This window comes from Leucoraja erinacea, chromosome 3 (genome assembly GCF_028641065.1).
Source record: "Leucoraja erinacea ecotype New England chromosome 3, Leri_hhj_1, whole genome shotgun sequence".
In the NCBI taxonomy this organism is placed as follows: Eukaryota; Metazoa; Chordata; class Chondrichthyes; order Rajiformes; family Rajidae; genus Leucoraja; species Leucoraja erinaceus.
In genome coordinates, this window is record NC_073379.1 from 72306879 (window position 1) to 72332443 (window position 25565).

At 38.6% G+C, this 25565-nt stretch overlaps 1 protein-coding gene across 2 annotated transcripts in view; it reads left to right on the plus strand.

The window, feature by feature from the left end:
* Window positions 1–20825, plus strand: part of ptch1 (patched 1) — a 71058-nt gene extending 50233 nt beyond the window's left edge. For both annotated transcript variants that reach the window (XM_055632915.1, XM_055632914.1), the window contains exons 16-24: window positions 4450–4592; window positions 5979–6162; window positions 9723–10003; window positions 11849–11986; window positions 13082–13224; window positions 15848–15947; window positions 16364–16618; window positions 17213–17737; window positions 18002–20825. In XM_055632915.1, the coding sequence (XP_055488890.1) occupies window positions 4450–4592; window positions 5979–6162; window positions 9723–10003; window positions 11849–11986; window positions 13082–13224; window positions 15848–15947; window positions 16364–16618; window positions 17213–17737 (1769 nt within the window). In that variant the 3' untranslated portion in view covers window positions 18002–20825. The remainder of the gene's footprint in view (window positions 1–4449; window positions 4593–5978; window positions 6163–9722; window positions 10004–11848; window positions 11987–13081; window positions 13225–15847; window positions 15948–16363; window positions 16619–17212; window positions 17738–18001) is intronic.
* The last annotated feature ends 4740 nt before the right edge of the window (window positions 20826–25565 follow it).

Here is a 25565-nt window from a genome sequence, read left to right on the forward strand (position 1 = left end):
ACTCAGTGGAGTGCTTTGAAATACCCTAGGTGGTATTTACACATTGGTTCCTCTTCATTCCAAGGCATGTCTGGGAATGTGCATCAAGTTTGGCAGGTGTGCAGTGTGTGCTTTTGAAGCTCTTGCCATTGTTTCAAACCAGTTTGTTTTAGGTTGGAGTCTGCAAGTCTACGTGGGAGTTTTTTTTTCCCAATCTGGAATGAGCAAGCTCAGCCCTCGGGCAATGGCATTTGTGCCTGGCTTTTTTACCCTTATCTCCTTACAGCTGTAGTTAACCTATCAGATTTGTAATGATGGCTTTGATTACAGCTTCAGTGCAGCTGTGAGGTGGGTCTAAATGTTGGGTATGCGGTTTGTCATCTGCTCACACAGAGGCTCGTTGTACAGGGTTGTGGCTTCCTGTTCTAAATGTGATCCAAATTACCTGCTTGGAACAGCCACTGATCTTCTATGCTTTTTTTTTTAAAGGGTGCAGAGGAAAATAGCAGTTCAGAATGAATAGGTGTTGGCTGTGATCTTTACATATGCTGGCAACAGATCTCACGACTTGTATGTGCTGCCCAAGTCAAACAGATGGAATGAATTGAGGACACAGTGCTAACTCATGCTGTGCTCGAGGAACGGCTGAGTTCCTTTTCTTTTTAACTTGGACGTTCATACTGTTTTCGCCCTGTGCTGTACACATTTTCCTCCAGTCTGCTGTGTGAAACGTAGTGTGTATAATTGCTGTTAGAGAAAGTTGCCGTCTATCAAGAACACACAGGTTTGCATTCAGGTTTTTGTTAAAACCTGTAACTGCAAACAAGGTCCCGAGCAGGAGCTTAGAGGCATTAACAAAATTGATTTTAAGCTGGCACGAGATGTTTTAGAGGCTGAAGCTGTTGGTGACCAGTCTATCTCAATAGGGAGCGAGAGCCAAAGTACAAACTGATTCATTGGAGTAAAGCCATCCATCCTAAGTAAGTTGGAACCAAAGGTTGATATGCAAAATTAAAATGGACCCAATCTTTTAGGAAGAATGATTTAAGCACAGTTGAGGCACATCCCATGAAGTGTAAAAGAAAGACAAACAAATCCAGAGACTCCGTTTATGAAAGAGATGCAGAGGAAGATGAAGCCAAAAAAACAGCTACTTGTGACTCGTGAATGGTTGTAAATACCAGCGACCACCTGGCTGGTTATAACAGAATCGGGGGGGAAGTGAAAATTAAAATGGGAAGGGAAGCGACCATGTGTGAAGTATTCTCTGGGCATATAAATGGTAATACATAAAGTAACGGGGTCCATAAAGGACAAAAATGGGAACTTTCACATGAATTCTGAAAGAATACTTTGCATTGGTCTTCACCAGGTGCTTTCAAAGTAATAGTGGAACAGGAGACGGGGCGTCATTGGATATGTTAAAAATTGATTGCATGTAGAAAAGCTTGATGAACTTAAGTCATCAGGAGTAGATCGGATCTTCGTAGGATTTTAAGGGAAGTGCAAGAAGAAATTATGGGGGCTGATCTTAATTCTCCCTAAACTATTTACACACACGGGTGGTGTCAAATTGCTGGAGAGAAGTAAATGTTAGTTACTAATTCAAAGGAGGGAGCAATGTTTTGGTCTACAACTACAGGCCAGTCACTTTTATCACATTGGTGGGAAATCTTTTAGAAACATAGAAGCTTTTAGAAATATTGCAGGGTTAATAGGTACCCGGAGAGAAATGGAGTCATGCGAGCCAACACGGGTTGCAGAGCAAATTGTGTTGAGTTATTTTAATAGGACTCCATGATGAGTCAGTATAATGTACATGAATTTAAACCCACATAACTGGTTCATTGGTAAGTTTGAAATACATGGCGTAAAAGGGACATAGATGGGATGGATGTGGTTGGCTATGTATTGATCAGTGGAGGCTTGTGGTGAATGATTGATGATTGCTCTCACTGGGGAAGGTGAAAAGGTGGTGTTCTCCAGGAATCAGTGTTTGGGATCAATGGTTTAAAAGAGAGAGAGAGAGACGCACAAGAGACTGCAGGTGTTGGAATCTTAAGTAAAATAAAAAGACTGCTGGAGGAACAGAGCGGGTCAGGCAATATTAGTGAAGGGAAATGGACAGGCGACGTTTTGGGTCGGGACCCTTCAGATTGTTTTCACGACTTGACACAATTAAAATGCAGAGAAATTTGATGCGATTCATTTTGGAAAGAAGAATGATGAGATGCAATATAGAAACATTGAAAATAGGTGCTGGAGGAGGCCATTTGGCCCTTTAAGCCTGCACTGCCATTCATTGTGATCATGGCTGATCATCCACAATCAGTGACCTGTGCCTGCCTTCTCCCCATATCCCTTGATTCCGCTAGCCCCTAGATCTCGGCTGTGTGCGCATAAATTATTCCAGATTGTACAACAGGTTGAGAAAACAGTTAATGGGGTGCACCCAATTCACAGAGTACAAAATAAATGAAATCATGCTGAGCTTTAAAATACTAGACCAAGCGCGGACCCGTTGGGTCCCCCGCCCCCAACGCAACATTCCACCACTCGCCCATACACGAGGCGATGTTCAGTAAAAATGACGATCCCGGCCCGGCCACTCTCCCTCAACTGCGCAGGCCCGGCTGACGGGTCCCCATTGTGACGCCAGAGATCTCCGTTGTGATGGATGCATGCGCGGATACCAGGCCTGGCAAATTCCCCGAACTGCGCAGGCACGGCCAACTGGGCCGGCAAGTGGGACTGCAGTGGGCCCAAGGGGTTTTAAGTAAATTAAAGTTGTATATTTTTTTCTGAGAATGATCACTGAGATGAGGGACAGATAAATTAGAGAGGTTGCAATTGTTTCTCTCGGTTTCCTTGAAAGTATATAAAATGATGAGGGAACTGGACAGAGTGGATGGTGGGAGGCTGTATCCTTCGGTGGAGGGGTCAAGGGCTAGAGATCACATTTTGAAAATAACAGGGAAGGGAATTAAGAGTGACATGAAGAAAAACATTTTAACGCAGCTTGTGGTTGGAATCTGGAATGCACTGCATGGTGGAGATAAGTTCCATTGTAGCCTTAAAAAGGGAATTGGATACAAGTATGGTGAAGAAAAATGTCAAACATGGAGAAAAGACCAAATGAATGAAACTCGAGAACCTTTCTAGTGGAGAGTGAAACAGACACGACGGGCAGAATGGTCTCCTTTCGTGTTGTAACAATTCTATAATTTCCTGTCATTGTAGATGAGTAGAGGTCAACGAAGAAACTTCCCCACTTCCCTCACCCATCCCCATCCTGTCCAATTCTCCTACACAGGGCATTCTGTGGATTGACTTTCCAGTATTGGTATATTCTGAATCTTTTCAAAACATTCTACCTGAGAGAGCAAGCTTACTGATTCTGATTATAGACTAAAAATATTCATTATTACAAATCTCTTGTCTGAGACCTGATCTGTCTGAAGAAGGGTCCCAACCTGGAATGTCACCCTATCCATGTTCTCCAATGATGCTGCCTCCTGAATCCAGCACTTTGTGCCTTTTGTTGTAAATTGTAGTTCTTTGTTTCTACATTCTCATGTAATAATTATTTGCATCTCTTGATTATGGTGATTTATAATTGGTTACAGCTCCAATTGCAAAATGAGACTAGTCTTAGAGTTCTTTTCATGGATGAGTCCAAACAGTGAATTTGCAAACTATTCAAAAATAAATTCCTGGAGGGACTCGGCAGAGCCAGCAGTTGTTTTAGCTCCAGATTCTAGCATCTGCACTCTTGTGTTTCCTTTTGCAAACTATTCAGTCTCATGGGCAATGCACAAACAAGACTTTAAAACATTTTTGTATCTGTACTAATGTGGTTTTCATCAATCCTTCTTGCTGGCAATCAGGAACATCAATTCTGACCGATGTTCCTCTTTAGCCTAACCTGCGTGTTGGTGGTATTTCCAATTATTAGCTGTCTATTTCTTATACTTGTGTATATGACACAATACGGCCCTCTTGGGAAATATCCTGTTGAATTTCTGGAGTGTAATGAAACGACATAAAACTTATTGTAGAAATCACTTGATGTGGAAGTCGTAGTTCCGGCATTTCACTGTAACAAAAATTACATTTTCAATCACACAAATTTCTTCGAGTCCATCTTGTGCTGACTATGGGAATGACTAGCTTACAGATATAAATAACAGGTCTTGCCATTTTCACAAAAATTGACTGACTCCTGCAGCCAAACTGGCCAAACACCACATAACTTAAAAAAAAAAAACAATAAGGTTTCCATTCATTTTCAAAAAGTAGACAGTTATGCAGAATGTTGATTTACATTTTCATGCCTTCACTTGTTGTGTTTTATGTATGTGATGCTGTGAGTTCATTTCATTCATTTAAATCCCTTGCGTGAAAAATTACATGTTTTGGAATTGCAGCTTAATTGTTGTTTACAAAATGTTTCAACTTTTTGGTAATCAGATCTGCAAGATACCTTTGACAGGGAATGGAAAGCTGGAAAGATCACCCACAACAATTACAAAAATGGGTCTGATGATGGTGTTCTGGCATACAAGTTGCTAATTCAGACTGGCAATAGGCACAAACCTACTGACTTAAGTCAGGTAAGGGTTTATAAGAAAATCAACACATGCTTTATTGATGAGTGATAACTGAATTTATTTTGTGTTTGGAGTTGCTGAGTGTGAACCCAAAATTCCTCGAACATTTTAGTGGCCTCTTTTGTGGTAATGCATTATTTCTCCACATGGTTTCTGCACAAAAGGTCACAGAATTTTTATTTTTTTATTTTTTATTTTTTATTGTCTGCTTTCATTACAAATGCGACGTCTCAGTGGAAATGGTACTAAGCACTGAAAAGCAATTAGATTCTCACTCTAGCCATTTGTCTTTTTTGGCGAAGTACCATCAATAATGTTCTGAGAATAGTTCTGTTTATCCTCTACCTTCTCTGCCATATTCAACGTGACAGTTTTACAGAGCACATTGTTTAAAATTATTACAGTGTAAAACATGTTGCTTTTCTGCTGGCTACAGCGTACCCGTTAACACTGAAAGAATTAAGACACAAAATACTGATCAAGAGTTGGCCTGAATGAGCATTTACCCATGTAAGCTCTAAATACAGTAGTTCATTCTTTACCAGGTGTAGCTTGTGGGACCAAATGTTGGGACTGTAACATCTGATGTAATTTCCTGTGCCTGGGAGGGAGAAAAGTGTGCCATGCCCACAGGGGTTGCAAGCCGCACTGTTTGATTCCACATACAGCAGAAGACGTACAGTTGTCGAGTATCCTGTGGATTAATTAAATCCAGATTTAGTGTATCACATTTTTTCAGTGCCTCTGTCATTCAAATAGAAAACTAAAAGCAGAACATGACAAGTGCATTTAAAAGTAAAACTATGCAGTTTCCATATATTTCATTTCCCCTTCCAAAATGTGCAATTTTTGGCAACAAAGGCAGTTCTTTTTGACACTAAAGTCCATGCTGTTTTCTGTCTGAGATGAACATTCAAAAGAAAACTGCTCCACGGGTGATCCAAGCAAGATTCTGCTTCTGTCTGTTTTTTGGCATGATGCATTATCTGAATATACACAGGTCAGATGAAGCAAGTGCTAGCAAAATTTGTACAGATGTTGTTTTATTTTTATAGCTCTCCCCCATTTGCTGGGTGGCATTTCCTTTGGCGTTAACAACAGAGGTTAACTGCACACAGACGTGCATGGGGAACTCTTGCCAAATTTTCTTTCGCTCACATTAAAAAATTTTCTAAAAGATATAAATATATATATATATGGAATGCTAAATACTGGTGTGTTTGTGATGTATTTTGAACCTTTAACTGAAGTAAAATTTGGTTTAAATTCATTCCTTGTGACAGCAAGATTGCTTTATGTGAGGATTTTGGTTCTTTTATTCTGTGGCTGTGAGGTATGTTAATGAAAAAAAAAATACTTTGATCTAAGCAGTTTCTCATCGTATTGCAGTTGACTAAACAGCGATTAGTGAATGCTGATGGAATCATCAATCCCAATGCTTTTTACATCTACCTGACTGCCTGGGTCAGTAATGACCCTGTGGCTTATGCTGCCTCCCAAGCGAACATTCGGCCACCTCCTCCTGAATGGGTTCACGACAAGGCAGACAACAGGCCAGAAACTGCACTTAGAAGTAAGTATTTTCCCTCCCTTTGTTTTGGATCTAACTTCTTAACCTCAAGTATTTTCTCTGAGCCATGTGTGGTTGTAACCAGAGATATTTTAAGTTCAGTTTTTTAAAGTGTTTTTAGTATCAATACCAGGTAAAACAAAGGGGAAAAGAACAGGGACCAAATAAACCAGGATATATTTGGAGAATGTTAAGAAAGAACTGCAGATGCTGGTAAATCGAAGGTAGACACAAAATGCTGGTGTAACTCAGCGGGTGAGGCAGCATCTACAGAGAGAAGGAATTGCCGATGTTTCGGGACGAAACTGAAGAAGGGTCTCGCCGCAAAACGTCGCCAATTCCTTCTCTCCATAGATGCTGCCTCGCCCGCTGAGTTACTCCAGCATTTTGTGTATACTTGGAAAACATTTTGAAAATGGGCAGGATCATATCAGTCTCCCACTTGACTTGATTTGGCTTCCGCACCATCATGATGGAAGAATTGCACACTTTAATTGATACCAATGCATGGTAATGTCACTTACTCACTCACTGCAAGATCCCAGATAACACAGAGTACCTGTCTTTATGTAACTCTTGCTAACGGATGTCTGCAATGCCACAATGATGATAATCTGTGCTGTGTTGATTGCAGGATGACAAATCTTGGCTCAGAATAATTCCTCTGTTGTTCTTTGAAAAGTACTAAAGTGCTATTATTAATTATTCTAATAATTGGTTGAAATTGCTTGATCAGCTGATCAGGAAGCATCTATGGAAAGAGAAAGATTTCAGGTTGTAGACACCTTGACAGAACACGAAAAGAGAGAAAGCGTTAGTTTTAAGGTGCAGAGAAGGTTGAGGAATGGATAGGTTGGAGAGAATATCTCTGGTAGAGGGAGTGAGTGCTGGGGGATGAGGGGAAATGAGCCGCGCCTGCGCAGTTGGGGGCTGTGGGTGAGTGGTGGAATATTGTGTTGGGGGAATGGATTGCGTTGGGGGACCAGGCCTACCGTGTGACAGGGACCCAATGGTTCCCACTTGGTCTAGTGTCTTTATAAAAGTTGAGTTAGTACAGCAAAGGGATGGCTAGAATGGACGGTGGTCTTGCAAGGAATTATCGGATTCCATGGTTATAACTCATATTTACTGTTCAACAAAACTGGTCACTAACAGATTGATTTGGGAAGATAGTCATAAGCCACACCTTCTTGAACATCCATACTTCTGGTGGATATATTCCCGCAATATTGTTGAATAGGGTATTTTGGGAATCGGACCTAGGGATAATAAAGCAATGGTAATATACTTCAAGTCAGGGTGGCGTGTAACTCATGGTTGGCCTTCTTGGCTGTAGAGGTTGCATGTTTCGGAAGTGGCAATGAAGAAACTTTCGCAGGAGACTCCAATGATTTAGCGATTTTGCGATCAATTTGTTGATAGTACACCATTGTAAACTTTCTGAAACTTCATGCCCCAAACCTTTACATTTTTTGAGAATGTTGAGCCTGGCTGGTTAAATCAACTCTAACTGCTTTCTCTTGACTGCCTTTGGAGACGCCTGTAAAAACAAAAGGAATCCAAAGAGTAAAGATGAACTTGTGACTTCACTATATGCTATGAAGGCACAGAAATCACAAAGCTGTTGATGTATTGTGATGTTATGACTGTGAAGCTGATGATCTTAACATTACAATAATAGTAAAATCTGGATCTTGTTATATTGTAATGCCCTGGGGAGTTTGGAAATTGTAAATTGGCGCAAGGTGTGGAAAATGACAGGAAAGCTTCTAATCAAGTCTATCACTTGTTTTGAAAATGCTGCTTTTCATATCAATAATATAATAAATTAATCATTTTTTTAAAAAATGCTCAAAATTACATTCTGGAATTGCTGCTCCTGCATAAATTCTATTTTTGAAAATAACTATATAAACCCTGTCACTGTTACAATAAGAATGCTGAAGGTCAAGTGAGCAAAAGTATTACATGTGTATTTTTGTTCTGGAATTAATTTGATTTCCTGTGGAAAAGGCGCATGTTTTACTCCCTCCACAAACTGTAAAGGCTTTTCCATAATCATTAGTCAATGATATGATACCAGTATGTGGGTTTTTGCACACCTGTGCTTCATCACGATAATTCTGTGTAGTATTGGCCGGGGAGGGGGTCCTTTATGTCTCAAGGAGGGAACTTGGATTGATTTAATTTCCATTCAGGTTTCAGCTATGTGACTGCTTGCAAGTCGAGGTTATTGGTCTGCTGAGTGAGTGCTGGGTATGTGATTGGACAAAGACATTGCACTGTATTCCAAACCCCGGAGCCTGGTGGCAGCCGGCCAAGTCTTGTCTTAATGAAAATTTATAGTTGAGATTATAATAGGGCAAATCATGTTTAGCAAGTCAGTTGAATGACCCTGCAGGGTCTGGAACACACAGCAGCAAAAACTCAATGCTGGTTTTGTTGGGGGATTTTTTTTGGTAAAAGTCTTGTATTTAAAAAAGAAAGGAAAGGCACTTGGTAAAAAAAAATACAGCAAGACCTTCAGATGTAGAGGTTTCACATTTTGATTTTTAAACAAAGGCTCAATTGTCACAGTCTGATCAAACTTGCTTTCACCAGGTAATTAGGTCTGGATATTGTTTAATTTTTATGCCATTGAAGCCACCCAGGTATATATTTATAATATGAATTTAAATAGTGATTCTGTACATAAGATACAAAACATGATTGTATTTTTGGAATTTATCAAATTTCTTTCCAAAAATTAATGTCATTTCCATCATTAATGTGGGCAAAGGTAAAATGAATGACTATATTAGCAAGAACCTTTTGGCTGTATAATTAGTTTTACAATTCATTGCGGCTCTTGGAGTGGAAGGGTTAAGCTTAATAAAGCATTGCTTTTAAATTAAGGACCAATTCTACTTTTCAATTTTGAGTCTTTAGCCAAAACATTTTGCCGCTATAGTTATAATATTTTACCAAAGAGTAAAATAAAAGTTGCTGCAAAAATGATACAGCATATTGATTTTAAAGCTAATTAGAAAGGAATAAATGGGAGTGATAATGAAATTTGGCTGGGATGCAGTCTCAGAACTGACTACAGTGGGTTGGTTACTTGCCCATTGTACATCTGACTTTCCCATCAATATCAGTTATTACCTGTTTTGCGCCTTGATCAAAGTTCAATTTCTCACTCCAATTCTTAATTATTTATCTTCCTTACCCCAACTCTATTTTCACTGTCATAGAGGCTCTAACCTCAGGAGGAAATGCATAATAATCAGAAACAAAACATTTTCCCTTCAGCCTAGGAGCTTGTCTACTGATTGTATAAAATACAGCTCGGCTAAGATTATCAAATTTACAGTCCCACAGGCTGGGGAGTGAAGTTGGACCTGATCTGAATTGAAGGGACAGTTATTTAATTGTAGGTTTAAGAAGTTATTATTTGATGAATAATTCGGATTAGTAATAGTAGAATAAATCCATTAATAAATAAATCTCATTTATGCAATGCAAATAGCAATGAAAAATATGAGGTTTTTTTTTACAATTGTAAATTGGTTCATTTTGTTTAGTTCCAGCATCTGAGCCCATTGAATATTCCCAGTTTCCTTTCTACCTCAATATACTGCGTGAAACAACGGACTTTGTGGAAGCTATTGAAAAAGTCAGAAATATATGCAACAACTTCAGTAACCAAGGACTTGCCAGTTATCCGAATGGATACCCATTTCTCTTCTGGGAACAATACGTTGGGCTCCGACATTGGTTGCTGCTCGCCATCAGCGTGGTCTTGGCTTGTACTTTCCTGGTGTGCGCCCTTTTCCTCTTGAACCCCTGGACGGCTGGGATCATTGTAAGTTTAGAAGGAGCTTTAATACTACTGAATTCCTTTTGGCATAGCTTTTTAATTGGGAAACGTTTTGTTTATGTCTGGGCCTTTGGTGGGGTATGCCTGTGACATCATTCATGAGATGTTTATTCGGCTGGGAAACATGACGATGGTGAAAATTTAAGCAGTGGAAAGATAAACTTTAGAGTTAGTTTCAAGTTTAGCAAGGAGTATGTCATCTAAAAAAAGACATGTTCCCTTACTTTGACTAATTTAAGGTAAGAGGGAAATTGGTGAAAGCATTAGAGGCTGTTAATAAAACCAGATGTGAGCTAATTAACTGATACTGTCGCAAGCTCTATATGCCAGTATGTTTAATGAAGAGAAATGTTTAGTATGCAATATGTTGGATGGAGTGTTCTGTGATTTAGGATATCACCTGTAATTTCATTAAAAGTTAAAGCAATGTCACACTAGGCTCTGCAGCTCTCTTAAATAAAATGGTTGGTCAGAACCTAAAGGAAAAATACTTTGCATTTGATTCTGACCTCACTACGAAATATCATTGAAATTCAGTGCAAATCTTCTTGATTCTATTGGCATACATATTTTCTTTTTTAATAGCTAGATGGGAAGAAAGAATGACTTTGTCTCAATTATAATTGTTGAATTTAAACACAAACCAGACCAATTTATTTTTGTACGGGGCAAAGAGGCTCTGGTAATCTGACACTCATCAGCCAATAATAGCATTCTTGTCTTTTGAAGCTTTTAGTCCAACCTGATTCATCTTCACTTACAAAGCATTTTGCAAAAGTATTTTAAATAATCCAGATTTCTTTCTGAACGTTTGCAATTATGTTTTTGTCCCTGCGCGACACTAAAACACACCCTCGTCACCTGACCATGGTACAGCCTCCCTCTGTCGCTCACTACCTTGTTCCTGCTTTGACCTAGGCGACCACAGCATCCTCCTTGTTTGCCTCCCTTCAGTCATAAGTTTATACAGTCACCTGGTCCCAACCTCATATCTTCAGTTATAGCCAGAAAATCCTGTGCACTGTCATCTTTGTTCTGCAACTTTGGAGTCCTAGAAAGATCTCTCTTTTCTCCACATTCCTATTTCTCATTTATATACTATACAACGGCAATATGGGTGTATTGTACAAAGCTATTACAACAGCCACTGCATGTATTTTGACACCACCATTTTACAAACTATAAAATTCTAAGCTGTGCTTCTGATTTCACGTCCTTTCCTTGAAAGACACCGTCAATGTAACATTGTCTTTGTTTCGACCTCAGCGTATCTGCTTTTGGCACTAAATCAAATTTTATCTTGCTCCAGACTCGACCATTTCAATGCCCATCAGATAGATTAACCACTTTCCATAACTTCAATTTATCCACAAAGCTGCAATCCGCATATTAAATCATCAACTCTAAGCTCATGGCCAGGAGGATTTTTTTATCATCCTCTTTAATATCATATTTGACACAGTCTTTTTAAAATTGATTCACCTTTAATGAATTGACATGTTAAAGGTGCTCTAAAATGTGGATTTCTTGGTGAATGAGAGCTAAGTATAAATCTGAAATATTTCCAGTATAAAAATAGGGGCACAGTGTTTACAAAGTGAGGGCCTTGCTTGCTGCCCCATGCAAAGAATGCTCAGAACCTGTCAAACTCAAAAATATGAGGCTCTTTGTAAAACAGTTCAAATTACATTTAAAAGTTAATTTGTTCATGAAGAAACTTGCAAAAAAAACTGTACATGTCTTCATTTTTGTGCAAAAAATGATCCAGTCAAATTAAAGAATGACCGTAGCAAGCTAATGTATTTTGTTTTTTTTCAAAACCACATTTAGGTATTGGTCCTAGCACTGATGACGGTGGAACTTTTTGGGATGATGGGCCTCATTGGAATAAAACTGAGTGCAGTTCCTGTGGTGATCCTCATTGCCTCTGTTGGAATTGGGGTGGAATTCACTGTACACGTTGCTTTGGTATGTGAAAGGACCTTCAATTGTGTGTCCATTTTGACAAAACCATGCAAGAAATGTATACACTTTTTCTGGAAATACCTCTGAGCTACTGTATTCTCGGGATTTAACAGGAATAAAAATGAACTACCTATGGGTAGACATTCTTAATAGAAAACTAAGTGTAGTCTGAGACATAGGCAAACCAAAACAATGTTTTGATTATTTTTATGCAACACATATGATTGTTTAATTTGGACGTGACTATGAAGTAGGTTAGGATAGAATCTCCATGTAAATTAGATGAAAACCTGTGCATGTCAGTAATTTTTTGGGGATATTCCTTCAGGAAGTCCACCATTGGGAAAACATTTATTAAAATTACTTTGTATTAAAAGAAATCATGAAATAATGCCCACACTAAATGGAAATTTAAAGATATGGATTTTAATTATTTTTTAAATCATGTCTCTGCTTAAAATATTGGTACAAAATTTGTTGTTCCAGGAGTATGTAAGTCGGAATACATTCAGTGCAGTATGATCTGACTACTAAACGCATTTTCTGCATTTGGATAGACATGGCTGAGAGCATCTTTTTAAAAATAGTTGTTCCAAGTAACGCAGACAGCTGGACCATTAAAGTTAAATGCGTCTAATACATTATTACTCAGAGCGAAATCATAAACAACTATCAATTTTAAATAATCCCTCTATTTTATGGTGAGCATAGGAAACATTTTAAATGATAGAATTGAGGAGTCAGTATCTGGTTGTCATCTTGTTTTACTGTTCCAGAATCTCAAATGTCCATTATTTTATTGTAACATCGGTTTTTTTCATGGTTGAACAGCCTCCTAACCATTTGACGTAATTACTGCAGAAGATCCATAAAAACAATGAAAAGTTGTATCAATTCATCCCTTTGATTTTGGGGTTCTGTTTTTAAAAATGGCGTCGATTTTTCTTTTGAAACTTGCTTGGTAAAAAGTACCTGAGGCATTCAGTTTAGGAAGCATAATCACAGCAGCTGCTGAACTATTGGGTATGGCTTTACAAATTTGATGTAATGCCTTCAGTGAGTACCACACCTAAGTGCATTGATTTTATCCCCCCACAGGCTTTTTTAACTGCCATTGGGGACAAAAACCGTCGTGCAGTTCTTGCACTGGAGCACATGTTTGCACCTGTGCTGGATGGGGCTGTGTCGACTCTTCTTGGTGTTCTCATGCTTGCTGGGTCTGAATTTGACTTCATTGTAAGGTAAGAAACTATCTTTTTCCCATTCAGTACCAGAAGTTCTACACTTCACATGATCGTTATGAGCTGCATGGTCATTTCATTTAAAATCCTTGTCAGTGATGTTCCATTATGAAATATGTTTTGCTATTAACCTTACTTTCTAATAATTTACTGGCTAAAATATTTTCTAAAATGAAAGTGTAAATAATGGTTCCTGATTGGGATTTATTTTACCACATTTACTGTTTAACCTTTACACCAAGTCTATTGTGAGAGAGTGGTGAATCTGTGGAATTCTCTACCACAGAAGGTAGTTGAGGCCAGTTCATTGGCTATATGTAAGAGGCAGTTAGATGTGGCCCTTGTGGCTAAAGGGATCAGTGGGTATGGAGAGAAGGCTGATACTGAGTTGGATGATCAGCCATGATCATATTGAATGGCGGTGCAGGCTTGAAGGGCCAAATGGCCTACTCCTGCACCTATTTTCTATGTTTCTATTGTGATTTCATAATTTTAACAATGGGAAGTGAATGAATGATTGATCCCAACCCGCTGGGACTCTGGTTCCTTTGCTTGCTTCCAACTCACCATGGTCCCGATAAGCTGGAACAGGAACCTGAGCCCCAGTAAGTTGGAAAGGAGCACAGCAAACATCATTTGGTGAGAAGGATGACAAACCATTGGGAGTTCTGAATATAGATAGCGGATTATCGGAGTTTTAATGTATACTAGACCAAGTGCAGACCCGTTGGGTCTGCTCCCCCAATGGTGTGATCCCCCAACCCAATATTCCACCATGCACCCGTCTCCTCCATGCACTGAAGCCGTCTCCCAAAAGTGGAACTGAAGCCTCCCTTCTCAAAAGTAAGATTCCAGCACCTCCCCTGCCCTGCCTCTTTGAAAAAAAAATGTTCCCTGCCTTTGTTTCGAAGTGTGTTGCAGTAAGTGAGAAAGTTCAGGATTTGTGTTCCTGTCTTGCAAAAGCGAAATTTCGAAGTGTGTGAGGCCTGGATTGGGCGTGGATGAAGGAAAGCAGCCGTGCAACGAATCGCGAAGGCATTCCGATTGGACATCTGCGAGTAGGGATCCGTACTGCGCCAGGCGGACTGATTTGAGTTTTATAGATATATAGATATAGATAGAAGATAGATAGATAGATGGTTCAGTTCTGTAACTGGACATGCTAGGGAGTTGGAGCCTATTTTCCAATTGTAGATTAAATTGACACCTCAATTATATTTTGTAGTTTATTTGTTTTAAAGAGAGTAGCCTGTTAAGCTTTGGGACTTTGTTTAATTTAGCTACAGCAAAATTTAGCTTGGTTTATGCATATTTATATAAGTGAAATATTAAATAAACACAGGATATAGTTGCAAGGCTGCAGATGGGGCCCAATAACAGATTCAGCCAGTCGTCAAACTAGGGCAGCCATTAAACCAAATGACAATGTTGGCTTAAAATTTGCAATACATTTGAAGTGAACAGATGTAAAATCTCGTTTGCTCCATTGTAAACCAGTGGATCAAAATGCTCTATAACATATTGCTCTTAGAGTGATATGAATACTTACTTGCTTATATTGGGTTATAATGACAATGTTTACACTTTGCGAACAAAATCTCAAATGGATGACATCATTCATTTTAAAGCCGTGTTGACTGCTGCTTGATGTATTCTTTAATTTTTTAAGAGAATTATGTTATGTTTAAGTATAGTAATATAACTGTGCTGTACAAGATATTAGATGGATTGTTATTTATGTCCTTTGAAACCTTAGCCATTAAGTTTTTACCCATACGTATATCCACAAGGCTTCTCCCAGATAGATTGAATACCAGCTTGTAATATATTCACTTTTGATTATAAGGTTACCTTTGCATTTCTTGACCTTAAAAAGTTGAATGAATAACCAGTTACACACTTGCAAATTTGAGATACTTAATGCAAAACAGGATATTTATAGAGGGCAAGTTGTACCTCAGAAAAAAATATATTTTGCAGTGCAATGATGCTATAGTGAACTGAAATTGTGAAATAATCTTATGAAATACACTGCCAGAAGCTGCTATAGAATTAGTAGCATTTTACATCAGAGCCCTGATTCCTGCTCCATATAGTTAAATCCAATATGGTAAAACAACAACTCGGCTTCTCTGAGTGGTGTAGGCAAAAAGGTTTGATTAGTGTTGTTAGATGATACACTACAAATTTAATTAGTGATTCTTTTGTGAGATGCAAATGGATTAGCTGGCTGAGCGTTTGCTTCCCCCTGCCTCTAGTCTAAATTGTTTAAATTCTACACTCTTTTGCTGAGGTTAAGGTAATGGGGGCCCCTTGCATTGTGCATGTTGTATGAACCTGTTTAGTAATTCATGCCACATTCCATATTTTTCTGTGTGTATAACAAACTTCATGAATAACAGTCAAAGTGTTAGTACAATTAACAAACTAATATAATCTTCTCTTTTTGATCAACTAACACTTGTTGTAGGAAATAGCCTCTGATGTGAAAGGTAAATAATTGCTGTGATTTAAAGTAAAAAAAATGTATACTTACACAATGGTTTGTTTTTATTTGTGAAAAAGATTTGCATTATAAGGAGTTTCTTGAAATTAACTGCACTATTCTTTACAATTATTATAGGTACTTCTTTGCAGTCCTTGCCATTTTAACCATTCTGGGTGTTCTTAATGGATTAGTCTTACTTCCAGTGCTGCTGTCCTACTTTGGACCACTTCCAGAGGTATGTTTATCATTTTCTCCATGATGAATTTTAATAATAGTGGCATTATCTGTATTGTCCATGGTGTAAAATCATTGCTTTACAAATTAGAGCATACTTGGTACATAATTGATGTGGCAGTCAATTGTCATGTTTGACTTTATCAAGTTAAGCTTGCGATTGTCCTACTTTAAAGCCAAGCCAATCCCAAGATTTTTGTTCAAGTCAAGTCAAGTTTATTTGTCACATACACATACGAGATGTGCAGTGAAATGAAAAGTAGCAATGCTCGCGGACTTTGTGCAAAAATACAAACAAATAAACAACCAAACAAACTACAAACATAATGGAACAGTTCTGTCACCTCACTGAAACCAGCTATATTGAAGATATGAACCCCCAGTGACTCTAATCATTCTTCACACATTTGTCCATAGATCTCGCCTTCCGATGGAAGAACAAGGTTACCTACTCCATCACCAGATCCACCACCTCGAGTTGTGAGATTTGCAATTCCAAATGAACAAGGGAATAATGGATCTGATTCTTCAGATTCTGAATACAGCTCTCAAACTACAGTTTCTGGGATTAATGAAGAATTAAAGCATTATGAATCTAATCTCAGTTCTACTGCAGCACCCCACCAAATCATGGTGGAAGCAACTGAAAATCCTGTTTTCCCCAGGTCTACAGTAAGTGAAGTATTTCTAAATTTTGTTTGGTTGTGCAAGGATACATATTCCAAACTAGTGGATATTACGTCTATTAATATTCCACCACAATTTTAATTCACTTATTTTTTTTTCATGTTTACATGTACATCGCTAAACTTTCCAATGAATCCAGTGAGTTTACAAGAAGCACATATATGGGGATCCAGTGAGAATGATGGGTTTGTGGGATACAGATTCAAAGTGAGTTTAAAGCAAGCATCGGATTCAGAATGGTAGTGAGGTTAAAAAAATACTGGAACTAACGTCCTGATGAGTTTAAAGGGGCTGTGAGAAATAAATTGCCTCAGCTGGATCATAATGATTTCTGAACAATCAGTTTTGTCGATGTAGGTGAAAATGATCCATGAGTTCCATTATATCTTGGTTATCTGATCTTTACAGCAATAGTTAAGCATTAGCAATTCTAATGAAAGTGTATTATTTGCTATTAATACTTATAATGTAATTCATTGTGGATAAATCATAGCTGTGATTTGTGTGCAGCATAATCGGAATGCTACAGTATGTTCTCATGGATACTTCTGTATCATTAATGATTTTCTTTAATTTCAGGTTGTTCAGCCGGAATCCAGATTCCATCGACCAAGACCTCAACCGCCCCCTCCACAGAACATCAAACGCCAGCAATCGCGGAGGAATTGCAGGGACCATGGTTTGGAGGCGAGAGAAGAGTTTCGACCGCCACCTTATAGGCCGCGCTTGGACGCTTTTGAAACTGCTCACGAAGGGCATTCCAGACTCGGCAATAACGATCAGTCGAGTTATCGGTCACATTTTCATAGGACTAGGAATCCAACATTCACTGCCAATGGTGTTTCTGCACCAACCTACTGCCAGCCTATTACTACTGTGACTGCCACAGCCTCTGTTACTGTTGCTGTGCATCCTCCAATCCCCAGCCAAAATGCGTTTGGAGGATACCCACATTATGAGGAGTACAGTGAAACTAAGGTGGGAGCATTTGTTGATCCTCATGTGCCCTTTGATGCATCTTATAAAAGGGACTCAAAGGTGGAAGTTTTAGAGTTGGAAGACGATGAATGTGAAACACAGAGCAATGGAAACAGAACACATTAGGTAAGTTTCCGAGGGGCATTCTGTGAAAGATGCCATGATGTTTAAAACATTTTTTTGAACTGTTTATCTGCCATCTGATTAGATTAGATTAAATGAAAGCAAAACCATTCCTGATTTGTTCTAATAAGTGGAAAATTATGTAATCAAATACCACTCAAATTTGTATTAGCAAGTAATATTTGTCTTGAGTGTGAAAAACGTATATATTTTATGTCACGTAAAATGCTGTGATCAACTAATAGCTTTTTCTTTTACTTTATCCAGTTGGAATTTGTAATGTACAGATGGCCAAAGATGGGAAAACAATTACTTTGTGTAGTTTGATCCTCGAAGCTGCAGGCTATGAATACAGGCGATCCTGAATTGTGAAAACAGTTTACTGTAACTGTTAATCTATTGTATTGTTAAATATTGCTTCTCTATACTATTTAAAGGATGTACACATGTATTATACAAATGTACAATGTAAAATAGTATAATGTTAGGAGTTGTAAAACTCCTGTGAATGGATTGGGAACAATTTTGTGTGATCCATATGATATGTACATTGATCTGTTTATCTGTGCCACATTTAAGCTTAATTTAGTCATAAATGTCAGCATATGTTGCTGCTGCTTGAAATATTGTATAATTGTATAATTATTCTATGCAAATATTGTTCAAGTGATAGGATTTTTGTAAAGGTACACATTTTGTTAAAATATTTTAATTTTGTATATCACAGATCTGTGGTAGTATAAAATGTCACTGTTAACTTTCAAACACGCTATGCGTGATTTTTAAAATGACCAGATATGAAGAAAAGCACGGTAATCTTTATGATCTTAATAGTTGTTTGACTCATTGCAGTGTATTATACGTCCATGTTGTTTTAATTTAACCCTTAGTGTGTGTGTCTGTATGTGTGTATATTTATTGACACCCTGAGATTCTTTGAATGATAAACTGTATCTGCAATTTCTAACTGTCAGGCCTAACAAAGACAGATTTAATTGTTTTTAATTTATTATCAATCTATGTTTTGTTTGCAAAAATCCCACCAGTAAGCTCATACACTGTTCTCTTTAGCAAAGATTTGTACATTTGTACATTTGTAAAAATACATCCAGCCAAGTAAACTTGTGAAAGGAGATTCAACTCCAATCGCACCTTTATTTGTAAATATGTAGGGAGGCATGCAGGAACTGTCCCTTCAAAACACTGGTTTATATTAATGTTAAACGTATCTACTATTATACAGGTTTGGCATCATTGTACTCAAACTATGTGGGCAGACAAGATCATAATTCTCCAATTGCAGCTTCATGTAAATTTTTATTTACACAAAATGTGTCCTATGAAAAAATTACAAGGCATTCCTACTTTATAACACCAATGGCACTTAAAGTATTCCTTAGGCTGTTGAGTTTAGAGGGATCCTTGGGTCATGACCTGCATTTTTTTTTCATTGAATGCTTCATTCCAATACCAATTTGATAACAGAGTTTGAAGCACTAATGTCGATGACTATCCAGATGCCTTGTTTGGGGTTTTTGGTAGTGAAAGACCATTGATAGGATAAAATTGCCTTTCTAATATTTGTAACATGCATCCACATAAAATTAACCTGTTCATAAATTTAATGCATTTATTCATCTATTAACAATAAACCGAGGGATTCCATACAATTACAAGAATGTTCAATAAAAAATTCAGATGTTCAATATTGGAAAAATTGGGCGTAATTTGTCCCAATAGAATGCAATAGATTTTGGATTTAGCATTTCTACATCTCCCCAGCATAGATAAATGGAAAGGACGATCAGCATAGGTCAATTATGAACAGCCAATCTGAGTACTAATGCCAGAGGTTGGATTGAATTTTATGTATTCTCAATGGTGCCACTTTGATTGATGTAACAGATGATGCCAAATTGTGTTTCAGGTAAACTGTGTTTTGTCTTTTCTTTTAAGTGTTAAAATAAGCTACTGCCATTAGCACACTAAGGGTTAACCTTAACTGCCTTTTTTATATATCAAAACAATCTCTGGCATAGAAATGTGTGTGATATTCAACAACAGACTTCAATATGGCACTTGCAGTGACCCATTATCATCCAGAATTCACAAAAAAAATGTTTGGTGTTAATTGGAACTAACTTCAGTTTCCATAGTGTAAATTGTGTTAAAAGTTCAGAATGACTTCCCACTGCTTTTGCCTTGGTGTGTCAATTCTCACCCATCCATCCCCCCCCCCCCCCCCCCCCCCCCCCACTTGTTTAACAAAACACAATCTATTAAAATCTATATGTTTGTGTACCTTCTCCACTCCCTCCACTGTCTGCTGCTTCTGCACAATGTAGACATTTTCTCCTATAGTCTCACAGGCAAAGGGAGAGTTTCTCAATGGCTGGCAACTATGGTTTTTAAGAAAAAATGTATTTTTGTGATATTTATATTTTTGTATCATAAGATTGTGTCTGACAGAATTTGTATGCCAGTTTATAACAAATGCAGGGATTTCTTTTGTCTGTTTGAAACGCTATTACGGTAATGTTTTTGTAATGGATTTTTAATCTGTATAAAGTGCTTACTAATGTTAATACTAAATAGGAAAGATATATAACAGTTACATTAAGAAAGTAGATTTTAGTATGAGGATGCAAAAGGAAAAATATTCAAACTGGGTCTCATCACCTGCCAGCGTTGGGAGGGGTGAGTTTGTGTCATTTCAGTTACAAAGATAAATGTATGCCATATAATTTATTTATATGAAAATTTATTTTTGTAGTGTACATAGTAGTCATCAAGTCTTTTGACAGAAGTATATTTTTAAAGAGTTTATATGTAATGATACAATTGTGTTGGATCATAAGAGACAGTTTCAGTGCATACTTTCATTGTAACTTACAATTGGAGATGTTTTACAGTGTTAAAAAGAAAGCAACTATTCGAAATGTTACATCATTTGGTTTCAACTTCATGGAATACGTGCCTTGTGTATTTTATCTATTTTGCATCATGGGAAATGGATATTGTGCAAGCTTCCTAAATATTAATGTTCAAACACTGATAGAATTTCTAACAAATAAAAATAATATAACTTTTAGTTTGGTGTTCTTGATACTTGGTTTCTGTTTTAAATGGTTTGAATTTACAGTCACATAGTGCATATTGTGAAGGGGGAATTTGGGTTCATAAAAAAAACTGCATGCAACCAAACATAGGTCCTACACTCAACCCAACTGTTATGTCCTCTGACAATTTCTTTAGGTTGGGTTAGGCAAGTGACAAAAAGAGTGCCTGGTTGTGGTCTACAGTTGGAAAAGAATGATCAGCAAAATGCCAGAATTACCTGCCCCCTCCCCCCATCTCCCAGAGATAAACATTTGATGAAAATTGCACCCATAAAGCTGTTCTTTACTGATTTCAATGTCAAGCTGAATAAAAAAAAGATAAAACAGTAGGATACCCATTTTCCTGAAAAGGGGTTGATTTCCAGTTCTTGCTCTCATCTTCAGAGGACATGTAACGGAGCCTAATCGTCTATGCAATTGTCCCAGTTTTACCTCCCAATCAGGAACCACCAACTGCAATGATCCTGTTTTTTTTTTGTGTGTGGCAGATTATTACATTGATTGCAAATGGATAATATTTACAATGTATTCATAAATTGCACACTAATACACACTTAGTTGTATCAAACCATGTGCAAATTGTTCAATGCTACATGCTTGATGTGGTCATTTGCTTCAGTCAATTCACTCTACTAATGATCACAGATTTTTGAGGTGCACATATCTTTTTTTTTAAAGTAGGAGCTGATCGTGTATAATTATCTAATGTTGTGAGCGAAAGAACATATTCTACTGGCCTGCAATAATTTATTCTTACAATTATCAATCATTTTAAGCACATTTTGCATGAAAGATTAGTGATGTTTTGTTGTTTTTATTTTTTTACAAAGTATATATAGGACCGAATCTGGCGAACAACCTATGTTCCCAGGGGCAGGTATATGCATGGCCAGCTTTCAGAGGGATGTACAGTGCATTAAGAAAGTATTCAGACCCCTTCACTTTTTCCACATTTGGTTACATTACAGCGTTATTTTAAAATGGATTAAATTCTTTTTTTTATCATCAATGTACACACAATATCCCAGAATGAAAAAGCAAAAACAGGTGTTTAGAAAATTGTGCAAAGTAATTGAAAAGAAATAACTGAAACATCACATTTACATAAGTATTCAGACCCTTTGCTCGGTACTTTGTTGAGGCACCTTTGGCAGCGATTACAGCCTTCTTGGGTATGACACTACAAGCTTGGCACACCTGTATTTGAGTAATTTCTCCCATTCTTCTCTGCAGATCCTCTCAAGCTCTGTCAGGTTGGATGGGGAGCGTCGATGCACAGCTATTTTCAGGTCCCTCCAGAGATGTTTGATCAGGTTCAAGTCCAGGCTCTGGCTGGGCCACTCAAGGACATTCACAGACTTGTCACGAAGCCACTCCTGCGTTGTCTTGGCTGTGTGCTTTGGGTCGTTGTCCTGTTGGAAGGTGAACCTCTGCCCCAGTCTGAGGTCCAGAACGCACTGGAGCAGGTTTTCATCAAGAATCTCTCTACTTTGCTCCATTCATCTTTTCCTCGATCCTAACTAGTCCCCCAGTTCCTGCCGCTTAAAAACATCCCCACAGCATGATGCTGCAACCTCCATGCTTCACCATAGGTATGGTATTGGCCAGATGATGAGCGGTGCCTGGTTTCCACCAGCGTTTCAGGTCGGAGCCCTTCTTCAGAAGGGAGTACCTGAAGGGAAATTAGCTGGAAAAGCAAATGGGGATGGCACAAAGGCTTGCAAGTGATAGGTGAATATAGATGAGAGGGTGTTGGAGGTGAGGATGTTGGGGTGTAATAAGCGCATGTCCAGGCCATAGGTCACTCGAGATAAACATTCTCAGTAGCTGAGCTGCTGCGTGTATACAGACCTGCGTTTCATTCGTAGTCAGGATGGAACCCGGGTCTCCAGTGCCGCAAGCGTTGTTGAATTGCTACTGGAGTTAGATAATGTTGAACAAGTGCGAATTGGCAATCTCACTACCGTCCCCTCCCAAGTGTCCCATCCCTGTCCGGGGACAGCCGGAGATGTCCAGGGTGACGGAACATTGGCCTGGTGCAGTGGTGGCCCCAGGCTTACAGCCAGCGCGGAGAAAAAGCGCTAACTGCAGCTCAACTCTGCTCCAACTCCCGAGGAATCCATTCCCCAATGGGCGTGGACTGTCAGCTGTACCTCTCACCTTATCCACAATCACAAGTCAAGTCAAGTCAAGTCAAGTTTATTTGTCACATACACATACGAGATGTGCAGTGTGCAATAATACTTTATTAGCACAGTATGTTATGCAATATACGAGGAATTTAATTTGCCAAGTCAGTCCGGTGGCTATCGGTTAACCCCCTCGGAGTGAGAGAGAGAATGTCCTCCAATGCTGCCAGGAGAGGTTTGTGCAGAATTCCAGAGGGTGGGTTTGTGAAGTGAGATAGAAATAAGATCGAATTAATGTTCATAAAAGAGCAACGCCTGTCCGCTATTGAGTTGACAGAATTCTAGATTAATTAATTGGTAGAATACTTAACAAATTATACTTCGATCGCTTTTTCGCTATCACGAATGACCTTTGACAAAACCCACGATTCCTTGCGTTTTTCAGAATACCGAACTCGCTTATTGGCAGTCAGGTGGAGTAAGTAACAATGGTTGGAAATAAAAAGGAGACAAAAAGATGTCAGATAAGGAAAGGAGACAAGTATAATATGGGACTCAATGGGAGATGAGCATATGGAGCTGCAAAAAATGTAAAGTAAAATTAAAAACAATCAGGATCAATGATTTTGTGCTGCAGATTGCTTCAAGAAATAGTATGAAAATTGAGATGTTAATGAAAATCGTATGACCTGGAACGACATAAAATGTGATACACACAAAAAGCTAGGAGTAACTCAGCGGGTCAAGCAGCATCTCTGGAAAAAGGAATAGGTGACGTTTTGGGTCGAGATCCTTCTTCAGACTGCAGAAGGGTCTCGACCCGAAATGTTACCTATTCTTTTCTCCCAAGATGCTGCCTGACCCGCTGAGTTACTCCAGCTTTTTGCGTCTATCGTCGGTTTAAACCAGCATCTACAGTTCTTTCCTACACATAAACGTGATACTTTTGCTTAAGAGTTAGCAGTTTTTTTCTATGTGAAGGTCTTATGTTCAGCCATGATGTGTGAACTTTAGACATTATTGATATGGGAGAGTTGTAACTAGGCCAGAGATACTTATTTTCAGATGAGGTGCTATAGGCCATGGCAACCTAATTCCTTTCTAGATGCACATAAAATATTCCATGGATCAAAAACAGAGACGTACCTCCAAAGATGTACAGATTTGTAGGTTGATTGGCTTGGTAAATGTAAAAACATTCCCTAGTGTGTGTAGGATAGTAGTAATATGCGGGGATTGCTGGTGGGTGTGGGGCCGAGGGGCCTGTTTCAGTGCTGTATCTCTAAACTAAACTAAATGAGGGGAATTACGCCATAATTTAGACTAATGTGCAGTTCACAAGAAATATTATTAATTGAGTTGATGCTAATGTTGTTTAGGCGACCTTACTGGATGAAAATTTGCTCCTCTTCTTTTCAGAATTATAATTACAATGTTATTTCGAAAGTAGAAACATAGAAAATAGGTGCAGGAGGAGGCCATTCGGCCCTTCGAGCCAGCACCGCCATTCATTGTGATCACAGCTGATTGTCCCCAATCAATAACCCATGCCTGCCTTCTACCCATATCGCTTGATACCACTAGCCACTAGAGCTCTAACTAACTCTCTCTTAAATCCATCCAGTGATTTGGCCTCCACTGCCCTCTGTGGCAGGGAATTCCACAAATTCACAACTCTCTGGGTGAAATCGTTTTTTCGCACCTCAGTCTTAAATGATCTCCCCTTTATTCTAAGACTGTGGCTCCAGTTCTGGACTCGCCCAAAATTGGGAACATTTATCCTGCATCTAGCTTGTCCAGTCCTTTTATAATTTTATATGTTTCTATAAGATTTCCCCCTCATCCTTCTAAACTCCAGTGAATACAAGCCTAGTATTTTTAATCTTTCCTAATATGACAGTCCCGACATCTCAGGGATCAATCTCGTGAACCTACGCTGCACTGCCCCAATCACAAGGATGTCCTTCCTCAAAATTAGGATACCAAAACTGTCCACAATACTCCAGATGTGGTCTCCCCAGAGCCCTATACAATTGCAGAACATCCTCTTTCAGGGCTGCCAACATTGGGTGAGAGTGGGAGAGGGAAATTGCGAGAGACCAAGCCCGAGGGAGCGTAGTGACCAGGGAGAGGGTGTGGGATGAGGGTGTCCCCCCTCCGATTGGTACGGAACCTTAGCATTTTTCAGCTTGAAATTGTGCAATATGGTGCATACTGTAGCGAGTCTTTTAACTTACACTTGAAAATCCAATTTAAAACAATATATATGCTTTAAATTGGATTAGCTATGAATAAGGTTAGATTAAATTACATTCCACAGTAGAGTCCAGGCTCTGATCAACACATGCAGCACATGAATGATCTTAGTATATTCATGTATGGAAATCAGATTAATAATCAAACACTTGGCCCATGTTGACCAACCTGTGTCTCACTGCACACCTGGTACTACTCCTGACCCTGACTCCAGTTGCATACCTTCTCTCATTCCTGTCCCTGAGCCCCGCCTTACACCTGGCCGCCTATTCTACCCTGATCATAGCTGCTTACCTGCTTAGGTTCCCAGTGCTGAACACTCCCCTG